General features: G+C 42.8%; 1 protein-coding gene across 2 annotated transcripts in view; it reads left to right on the forward strand.

The window, feature by feature from the left end:
- The window catches only part of LOC142584841 (hepatocyte growth factor receptor-like), a 104,098-nt gene that overhangs the window by 18,478 nt on the left and 74,083 nt on the right, over positions 1-11,537 (forward strand). Inside the window, exons 3-4 of one of the 2 annotated variants that reach the window (XM_075695138.1) lie at positions 4,005-4,181; positions 7,446-7,574. In XM_075695138.1, the coding sequence (XP_075551253.1) occupies positions 4,005-4,181; positions 7,446-7,574 (306 nt within the window). The remainder of the gene's footprint in view (positions 1-4,004; positions 4,182-7,445; positions 7,575-11,537) is intronic. The other variant, XM_075695139.1, reaches the window with a different exon arrangement.

The raw sequence follows: 11,537 nt of genomic DNA on the forward strand, positions 1-11,537 counted from the left end.
GCTCGCCCCGGTCCACATCTCTGCCTGCGCTTTCAACTCTCGCGAACGAGCGAGTACAATTGGCCTGCTCGTGCCCGAACACTTGGCAAGCTGCGCACCTGGGCACTCGGCATTCACGTCCGGTGTGTCCAGTATTGTGGCAACGAAAGCATAACCGGGACACATCCAGGCACAATCACGAGTGCAGTATCGCAACCATGATGTATCTGATGCGGGATGCGCAGATCAAGACGTACGAGACGAGTCACCGCGGTGCCTTCAAAGCCGTCCGCCTTCCACCAATCGCTGATGAGTTCGTTTACCTCGCCGTGCTCTCGGAAGGCTCGTCGTACGGTTTCAAAAGTGACGTCCGACGCGGCCCTGTGCAGTTTAATTCTGAGCTGCTGCCGCACCGGATCAGTAATGAGGGACGACCGGTCCTTCGCCAATAGCGGTCCGGCGTCCAGTAGCGTTTTCTTTGCCTAATATGTCTTCATGTTCTGCAGCCACGCGTTGGACATTTGGTATGCACGAAACCGGACCTTCACGAATATTATTAGCAAGTGCCGGGACCCAAGCCAAACCTGAGTCGAAGAAAATATTAATGGTTCTCGGTTCGGCACGATATGGTTCAAACATATAGGAGGCAAACTATAGTGCTAAGTAAGTGACTCTTCGAAGTAATTACTTTTCAGCTGGCGCACGAGAACATCGCTATGATTGACGAGCTGAATTGAATCCTAGCGTTTCACGTGACGGAAGTACGATTTGATTACGAGGCACGCCCTAGTGGGGGACCACAGATTCATTTTGACCACCAGGAGATATTTAACGTGCCCCTAAGGCACGGGACACAGGTGTTTTTGCATTTCGTCCGCATCTTAATGCGGCTGCCGCGGGGTTTGATCCCGCGACCTCGTGCCTAACATCGTGGCTGCTAAGACACCGCGGCGCGCTAGGGTTCACGAACTGCGTTATGAGCGAGAATGGGGAAAGACAATAGGTATGTGCTGATAGCTATACGGTAATCTCAGTAGAGCCGCTTAGGCTTCTGAACTCGGCCATGCCAGTTTTGTTGTGCGGCAGAAACGTTGTTTCACGCACCGCGTTTCTGCTAAAGCTCCCACTTCAACTGTTGTGCCAGCTCTCTACTAGTGGTCGATAAAAAGTGGAACGCACACGCATGGCCACACGAGAGCAAAGAAAGCTGGTGACGACGAGAGTTCAAAATAACAAAACCGTATGGTTAATAAGATCGACTTCTTGTAAGAACAACACTGCGGTCGCTAAGGATGCCGCCATCTTGTCAGTGCGCAGTGACAACATACGTAATCGATACAGGAAATTTGCTTTCGTGGCGTGCCATGCTTCACCTCACATTTGGCATCGGCGAGCGGAGTACAATGCGCTCTCCGATTTCTAAAAAATTCATCCCAGGACACAATGTACTTGAGTGGGACAATTTTGTCTGTGTTTAGTCAGCGCAGCGGTCTGGTCCACGTGCTGCGCTAAGATTGTCGCGCTGTTTAGCGCAAACTGTCCTCGTTCATCGTTCCGAAGCATCAGTGTCCTCACATTCTTTTATTAAATCGAAGCTCTTAGGTTCCCGTTTTTGCGCCGAACGTCGGCGTCGGCGGCTGCGTAGCCGAACGAGCGACCACAGCGAAATATGAAAGCGAAACGCGGAGCGCAGCGGTGGTTGAAAGACGCGAGGAGGAAAGCGGAGAGGACAACGCAGCGGAACCATGAGGCGCAAAGCGAAGGAGGGTATGGCAAAATCGTGAGAAGAAAAGCGTAGTGCGGCGACGATGGCTACGAGATGGCGCCAGAGAAGCGCGCGTGTCGTCTGGGAGGTCTGTCGGCGGCGGGTGCTGTGAACCATGCTCACGCGACACCCACGCGCTGGCTCTCGCGATCTCCAGATTAGCAAAGCAATCGCCCCGCCCTTCGCTTCATTTGCAACATGCCGCACACATGACGGATGCACCAGCCAATATATGGCGAAATGGTAACACGTATAGAGCTGCGCCCCAATTTCGCAGTAGGGAGTACCGTAATTGTCGCTGAATTTAAGAAAAGTACTATTAACGGACGAAAACATCACTTGCTGGCTTCTTTCCTTGCTACAGACAAGCAGTGCTGAGTTGTAACTTATATAATACAATGTAAATCCGCCCTGTGTCACATGCCACAGTCTACTCAACCCGAGTCCAGTAGCAATTACTTGAAAGAAAAAAAAACTTAACTACTATCCTACTGTCAAGGCGTCGTATAGAATCCCATCTTATGCAGGCACAGGTGTTCTCACAAATTAAGGGGACTGACAACAATTTTCATGGTACCTATTTTTTTATTCAGTGGAAGGCTTACCAGTGAGAGTGCTTAATCATGAACTGGTAACGCGGAAAACGCCTCGGAACATTTTTTCTCAGCACTTTACCATCTGCAGCGAGGGTGTAGCGGTTGACTGCAAGCATGCTGAAAACGGTGATAGGTGAGCGCTATAGCGATCATATGCCGGCATTAGTGGGAGGCAAACAAGTGCGACTGTAACTGTGAGAAAGTACTATGTTGTTTATCAAGTCGATGTTCCAGCGAGTCATGTTTTCCGAAGTGTTAAAGTATTTCTGCGGTAACAGCTACCTGTGCTTTCATGGTTTACTGTACAACTGCTTTGGTATTTACCCAGTCAAAACGAAACCAATTGGATCGAAAATGAAACGGCGCCTTTAACGTGATACGGAGTTCAGTGTGTTGCCGTAGCCACGCGTGCGTTTTGGTTTCCGAAGCATCGATTAATGCGCAAGTGTGTAATAGTATACCAGCTGCAATTTTAAGCAATACTTATGCTGTACTTAACAACAGCCGACTTACGTACAGTAATCTCATAGAATACATCCGAAGTACCAAGATTTCACCGCCAGACCTCGACACTTACTGGTTTTTAAGAGTTTCTTAACCAATTTAAAGTTACAATTCCTACTTAAACTGCGAAAAGCCTGCTGGGTTCCATCACTACAAATCATGGTCATTGCATTGGCATCAACATCTGACAACACATTCTAGCCGGTTGTCAGTCCCTTCAAGTCGGTCTTATATATGTACACAAATATTTCTCCGTATCTGTACACTCTGTTCGTAGACTGCACGTTGTAGAGAAGATCGTTACTGATACTTATCAAGCGGCTTCGACTCCTTTCCTACAGCTCATTAAAAATAAGCCATTGGTAATATCGCGGCGATGGGCGCAACGCGATAAGTTTACCCAAGTGGCACGCATCCAGCTTCTAACGAGTGTGCAAAGGAAAAAAAAAGGACAGCGCACAACCGCGTGGCCACTGCCGGCGTTGTCCGAATCTCAACGCCTGGATCTATGCTGCATGCATGTATTTGAACCGATTAGAAATTTTGCTTTTAGAAAACTCCTATAAGCTTCTACCGTCTTCACCGTACTCAGTATGAATTATAATAAAAGGAAACGCGGAAAAGAGCGGTGACACGTCAAGGCACCGCAGCGCATACCGCACACTCTTGTCACGACACCGTCTTTCCGAACTGGTACAGTTTGCGAACCGGCACAGTATTGCGAACCGGTACGCCGAGCCGTACGGGAGCCGGAACAAAATCGAAGCGCACTGAATCTGAACCATAACTGAACCTGTACATTTATTCGCTTCAACATCCTTGTTAAAAATTAATTAAATTAGGGGGTTTTACGTGCCAAAACCAGGATTCAATTATGAGACATGCCGTAGTGGGGTACTGCAGAATTTTAGACCACCTGGGGTTGTTTAACGTGCATGTAAATCTGAGTACACGAGTGTTTTCGCATTTCGACCCCATGGAAATGCGGTCGCTGTGACCGGGATGCGATTCGACACCCTTGTAGTGACACCTAGAAGGTGAAAATAAGAAAGGACGCAAGAAATAAAATGCAGGCGTTTTCTTGTAAAGATGTGAACCAATTCGCAAGGTCAATGTTGCATGGTCTAGAACCGCTTTGTTGATTTCATTTTTTTTTTCAGAAACCACGTAGCGAGAATATGTGCTCACCGAGCATCAACAACTACATAGAAGGCGTTGTTCCACTGCTGGCCACATCGATGGTCACCCTCCTAAGCGCAGTAACGTCGCTGACGGTGACACAGCAGAATCGAACTATTGTTGCGTGGGTCGGTGATTTAAAAGGAAATCTGCACAAGGTAAGTTCGGGAATTGAAAGGGAGTTGCTTGAGTGACTGTTATGAGCTTGTTCTTTATTGCAGCCTATGCTGTTCTGTGTGTTACATGGGGGATTTCAATGAATATATGCACTGTTCGCTTCACTTTGTTGAGCACCTGAGGCTCTGCCTAGGGAGGTATGAGCCATTGCATTTTTGCTTCCTGACAGGTATCAGTCATTGCTGCTGATAATAGACGCTTGTCTTGAGCGTGTTATTTTACTGAAACGTACGCTGTTCTGTGGGTTGTATGCGTGATCCGAATGAAAGTATGCACTGTTCGCTTCACTTTGCTGACTTCTTGTAGCCTTTGTATTACGAGGGGGATGGATCGACGGATGGAAAAACTTTACTGTTGTCCATGAGGTCGCGCTAGTTTCTTAGCCCGAAGCGGGCCGATTCCACGATGGGACCGGAAGGCCAAGCCTTTCGGCGCTTGGCGGGCCCGTCGGACTGCCCATAGCTGTTCTTCGAATGTGAGACTGCATAGAGCTGCGTGTCACCATCCTTCAGTGTTGTCCTTGTCGCTGCGTAACGCGGAGCAACGTCAGAGCATGTGACTAATATCTATGGTGTCGTTACATTTATCGCATGTTGTAGGGGTAGAGAATTCAGGATAGACCTTGTTGATTAGAAGTAAGTTCTTGTTTGCAAGAGCCTTAATGTAATGACCTGGGCTCTATTTAGTTTGCTGTGCGGAGGGGGAAGACGCAGGGGGGTATGAGCAATTGCAGCCGATGATAATGCCAGTTCATGGATGGACACGGAAAATGCCGGCCACCGAGAGAGAGAAAAGAGAGAGAAAAAGAAAGAGAAAATCTTTATTCCCGCATAGTGTAGTACAATATGATTGACAGTGTCATCTGGATCCTTAGCCTATGTGGCTAGTTTTGGGTCTATATATACCGTAAAAGTCAGCATAAATGGCAACCCAAAGTAAAAAGCAGAAGAATCTTATCTTATATACACGATTTAAAGTGTCTTTTTAATGATGGAATATCATTTGTAAATTTTCTTATGAAGCTGGGTGTTGCATTCCAGATTTTTGAGCCGATAAATGATAGGGAACGTTGACCTTATTGATTACGTGTTTTTGGCAAGTTGAATTTATTATTCTAAGCTTGTTTAGTGTCCCTTTTAGGCGTGAGAAATATTGCTGAGAGATCCGGATTGTTCGTGGTTAGTATTCTGTGAATTAGTATAGCTGTGTTATAGTCCCGAGCTTGGATAAGTGGCATTATATTTAACTGTGCAAGAAGCTGTGCAGAGGGCGCGTCCTTTGTGGCTGATGCAATTTTTCTCACAGCGCACGTTTCTGAATTTTGATTAAAGGATCAATTTACGAGGCGCAGATGGAACTCTAAGATTTTATGCGACATGATATATGGCGATGAAAAATGCTGAAATAAATGAGATGTAAGGTTTGAGGATGGAAATGTTTGCGTGCCACTAATAAGGTGTAACAACCAACAACTATTGTTTAATTACTTGTTCAGTATGTGGAGTCCACTGTAATCACAAGTCAAGACTTATTCCTAGATATTTATGAATGCTAATTTATTGGATTTGTGCGTCTCCAAGGTACAAGTTGCCCTTAGTAGGAGTAGTTTTTCGGTTAAAAGCAAATACTACGTACTGGGTCTTTTTGGAGTTTAAATAAGCTTGTTAGTTTCAAACCGTGTTAAAGTATCCTGTACCTCACTTTGAGCGATTTCTGCTTCCTGTAGGGACTGTCGTGGATTTATCAGAGCTGTACCATCCGCGTGTGGGATAGAATGAGAAAATCTGAGTGATCTAAGATAATCGTTATTGAAAAGAGAGAAGAGTATTGGACCCAGTACCGATCCTAGTACAATGCCCGTTCTCGCTCTCTTTAGTGAAGATTATTTGCCTGTAACTGTATTGCTTGTGATTTGTTAAATACCTGCGGAAAAAAGACCAAGTGCGTGTTGTCTACAACCATAATGTTCTAATTTTCCTAATAGCATACTTTTATCTACCGAGTGAAACGCTTTTCAAATATCCAAGAACACGCCGAGTTAGAAGTAGTGCTTGTTAGGTGCTTGGTTTATAACTTCTATTAAGGAGGTTACTGCCGTTGTAGCAGAGTAACCAGTTTGGAAACCGTGTTGTGCGTTTGAAAGTATGCAGTATTTTTCAAGATATCTTGTGAAACCCTTTTTCGAACTTTTTTTTTCGAAGAGCGTACTAGTACACGATCAAATAGTTATTGGTCGATAGTTAGCTGAGCCATTAGGGCTATCTGCTTTGTGTATTGCAACCACTATTCTAATTTTGAGCTGGTCAGGGTATGTACTCGATAGATCGGATTCATCGAACCAGTTTGCAAGCACTGGACCAAGATGTCGATGTTCTTTTTGAGTAAGCTTACAGATAGACCATCGTGACCATTGTGACCAGGCGAATAGCTTCGCTGTAAAACACTCAGTTCCCACCCTACGATAACATAATATGTGCCACATTTACGTAATGGTTGCTCTTTACTTTTTCATGCAAGACATAAGAGTACGTTTCGTTCGCGCTCCTTAGTTCGTTTACTTGCCGCAATTTGTACAGAGTTATTATTAAGCTATGTATGTAACCTATTTTAAACATCAGCAAAATGAGAACAAAGTGAAAGCCGGAGGAAACGTTTCGACAAGTAGTCGTCCCTATTTCAAAGCAAGTCCACTTGACGAAACATTGGTTCCAGCTTTCACCTTGTTCTTGTATTGTTCGTCGTCTTGAATTTCGATCTCCCGTCTTCCCCGTGGTTTCCCTATTTTAACCACGTATTATCCACTCTGCTAAAATTCACACAGACAACTGCAGCGTAAATAAATAAATAAATAAATAAATAAATAAATAAATAAATAAATAAATAAAATTGTGCGCGCTATGACAACCGCGAACATATTATTATAATCCGCGAATAGTTGAACAATACAAACTAATCTGCTGGTACCGACATCAGACCATACTAGGTGTTCATATTTGCTGGGTTTGTGCTGCCACTTTTATGCGCAGAGTACATTATTATGTTCACAACTTCGTCGTCAGAGCTGGAGAGTGTTTGCACAGTATTTGTGCCGCAAAAAGACTTTGTCATTGATTGGAGGGCATTTGAATCATGAAGGCTGGTAAAATAAGTTTTGTTTCACATAGCAAGATTGTTCGTTGATGCAGTTGTTCATTTTTGGCCCTAAATGAAAAGAGTGTGCTAAATTATCTACCCATCTCTTCTAGTACGTGATTTCAGGAGAATTGATGAGGTTGGAGCTCCTTTGGACTTACCAAATTGCATCTGTTCCCATTGAGAGGGCCGCAGCCGTGGATCACGATGGTTCTCACGGATATTTTCTTGCGGGAAACAGTGTAAGACATGGTCTGCTGAATTGTTCTTATGTTTCAGTGCATCAACCTGAAAACTAATTATAGGTATTAGGTATGATAAAAAAATTAATACACTTGCATTTACCCTAAATCGACATAAAACGGTGTCGCTAAATAAAGTGAGTGTCATATGACCTATAGCTGGCCAAAATATTGTTTTTGTTGTCAAAGATCTTGAAGATTTACCTAATATTGCGTAGGTTGATAAAAAATGGCAATAATTTCCATCACTGCTGCACTGCGAGCATATGCAACAATATTTCTACGAGAGGTTGTATATCTAAGAGCCATTGGTTATGACGATGCGAACGAGAATCGTATGTGAAAATTGCACGTGAAATTAAGAATTACGTATTATAGCCACTGTTTTTCCTTACATGGGGCTGTTCTTGCAGTATGTGGAAATATTTAAACACATTATTTTTGTATATCTTATATTTTTTGTGCATACCTATTATAAGGAGTACCGTACTCAATATTGCGCAACTAAAGTAGAATAGGCCGTCTACAACGGAAGTGGTGGCTTCGGGTGAAATTCTTTAAAAAAGAATGGGCAAAAATAACAGGAACATTAAAAGTACTACAGGTACTTCAAACATATGAACTCGCCAAACAACGCATGTTGTAAAAACATGGTAATCATACAAAAAGACAAACAGTGAAAGAAAAGCTTTTGTCGGGTGTATGATTGGTGTCGCCATTTAAAGGGGCACTAAAGCGAAACAATAAATCAGTTTAGACTAATGACGCATTGTTCGAGAACCCTGCGGGTAGTCATTTAAAAAAAATAGTTTGATTATTAGATGAGAAAATGAAGGTCCAAGTATCAGTATTTGAATTTCGCGCCGAAACCCCAGAGCCGGTACGTCAGCGTGACGCCAGTGATTCCAAAGTATGTTTCCGTATTTGGGCCGCGTTGGCTGAATAAAGGTTCCCGAAACTTGCCATGTTTAATATTTGGTTCCGTTAGAACACAATGTAGTCAATCTGCACCGCTATATATAATTAGTTGGCCCTAGAAGTGCCATCAAAATCCAAGACGTCACAGCCCCCAGGTGCGGGAACTTAAGTAGGCGTCGCCACCCGTATTTCGTTCTTGCGCTTTTTCTGGCTTACCAAACGTCTTATCATTGTAAGAATGGTTTTTTTTTGATGTTGTAGAACGGTAATTTACTGATACAGAAGAAATCATTTTTCACTTTAGTGTCCCTTTAAAGAGGAAGGTGTAGGCCGGGGTCAACTCCGATTGTATTACTTAGAACACATGTGAATCTAAGAAGTTTTCTCATCAAAAAATAGCTGATATAGTTTGATTGAAATTTGTTTCATTTAACAAGAAAAGCTGTAGGAAAGCTCAGGTGACTGAGCGAATCTTAGTGTTAATTTAGGGTATTCAAATTTCTGCAAGAATTTCCAGAACATGCCAAGTTTTAAAAAACAAAAGCACACAGTTTAGTTTCTGACCATTTGGAGTTCTTGAACGTGCACCCTATATCATTGTACGCGAGCGCTTTTGCATTCCACCCCCATTCCACCCCACCTGTATCGAACCCACGACCTGGCTCTAAGCAGCGGAATGCCGTAGCCACTGCGCTTTCGGGGCAGCTAACTGCACTGAAAACAGATGTCGCCGTTCCCTTAGCTGTCACTGTTAATGCTGCTGAACTGTTTAAACTGTTGCGTGAAAAACTGTTTAAGATGGTTTTGCAAACATGATACTCAGAAACGAGCCATTTATTTCGGAGCTGTCTATACCAGATCATTTTTTTTTTGTTTTTATATTTCAATTCATGGAGCGTACAATCTCTTAAACTGAATGCCTGAGTTTCACGTAATTCGCAAAACTTCGCCATCTTATGTAAAAGTATTGATGGCCAAAACCAGATTGTTTATTGTGGTAAGTAGATACTAACTTTTAATCTTAACTGCAACAAACGGTATCAAAATTGGTATAGTGCTTGCCGAAAAAAGAAGGTTCTTCTTTTTTTTATTTAGAGAACTCCCTCTTACGATCGATAGTCTTTATGTATTTCATATTAACGTTGTTTTCCAGTAAACGAATGATAGAGCTTGCCGAAAAATATTTTTACCTCAACCTGAAATATTTCGGGGACTCTTGGTCTGCATACATACATACATACATACATACATACATACATACATACATACATACATACATACATACATACATACATACATACATACATACATACATACATACATACATACATACATACATACATACATACATACATACATACATACATACATACATACATACATACATACATACATACATACATACATACATACATAGAAAACAATGACTCCCAAGCACGGTGATAGGATTTCGAAGAAACCTGTCTGCACAAGACGCCATGCTGCCACTGAAGCACCAGAACCAGGGAGATCGACTCGAGCCATCATCGGGCTAGATCTCAAGAAGTCATTCGACAATGAGGCACACCAAACCATACTGCACCAAATCAGCAACCTTGGCTTGGGTGAGCTGACGTACTATATACGAAACTTCTTAGCAGATAAAGAAGCTAAAGTCACGGTAGGAGACCTGACGTCCGAGAAAGTGCCTATTGGCAGAGCAGGCACACCGCAGGGATCGGTTATATCGCCTATGCTCTTTAACCTGGCTCTGATTGGACTTCCTAGCAACTTACAAAAAATCGAAGGACTTAAGTGGAAGCTTTAGCTCAGGTGCTCCTGTCTAAATACATGTAAAAGGAGAATTCGTTTTTCTCGGTAAGCACTGCACCAAACTTGACGACGTTTGTTGCATTTAAAAGAAAAACTTAAAATCTAGTGACTGTTGGTTTCGAATTTTTGAGTTAGGTCGTCAATTTTTTATTAAAAATTGGCACAAACCGAAAATCTTCAGAAAGGAAACTATCAAATTTACAACTCTGTAACTCAACAACGAAAAATTATACAATTCTTTGAACTTCATCTAATAGTACGTCTAAAGCGGACAAAATTGATATGTTACACATGCATATAAAAAGAATTAGTAATATGGAAATGCCTCTTTTGCAGAACCCTTGTAACCAACGTAATAAATTCACGTAAGATGCAAAATGACATATCGGATTTGTCCGCTTTAAATGATCTAATGGACGCCGTTTACAGAACCGCGATATCTGTTCTTGATGCAGAGCTATGAATTTGCAAACTACGTGCTTCTATTTTTTGAACCTGCCGAAAATTTTTAAAATCTTTTTAACAAAATTTAAGCCCTAAATCGAAATTCCGCTTCCAACAGTCACTAGAAGTTAACTTTCTCTCTCAAATACAACACATTTCATTAAGATCAGTCCAGGGATTATCTCAGAAAAACGTTTTGCGTTTTACATGTATTTGAATAGGTCGCGTCGAAGTTGGGCCCGAGCTAAACCTTCCTCTTAACCACACAATCTATGCAGACGACATCACGCTATGGATAAACGATGGCAATGATGGATCGACTGAACAGAGGTACAAGAATCTGTTGAAACATTCGAGAAATACCTAGAAGGCACCGGCCTAACATGCTCGGCCCAAAAATCTGAGCTGTTGCTGTACTGTTTAACGATAAAGGGGAGACTTCCCAAGAACCACAACAAACAAACCTACAAAGACATACAACTCATGACCCACGGTGGACAACCCATACCCAAAGTCGAGAAGATAAGGGTGTTGGGAATGATCATAAAGGCGAAGGGCACCAACGGAGAAACCATTCGCAAAATCAAAGCCAATGTTTCTCAAACGATGGGATTGATCAAGAGAATTACCAACAGGCACGAGGGAATGAAAGAAGCAAGCGTCATGAGAATTATTCAAGCGTTCGTCATAAGTCAGATCACGTATTTGGCGGCATACCACAGATGGTGCGCTTCAGAAAAGAAGAAGCTAGACAGCCTGATTAGGAAGGTATATAAACAAGCGAGTGGA

Source organism: Dermacentor variabilis, chromosome 6 (assembly GCF_050947875.1).
Source record: "Dermacentor variabilis isolate Ectoservices chromosome 6, ASM5094787v1, whole genome shotgun sequence".
NCBI classification, from domain to species: Eukaryota; Metazoa; Arthropoda; class Arachnida; order Ixodida; family Ixodidae; genus Dermacentor; species Dermacentor variabilis.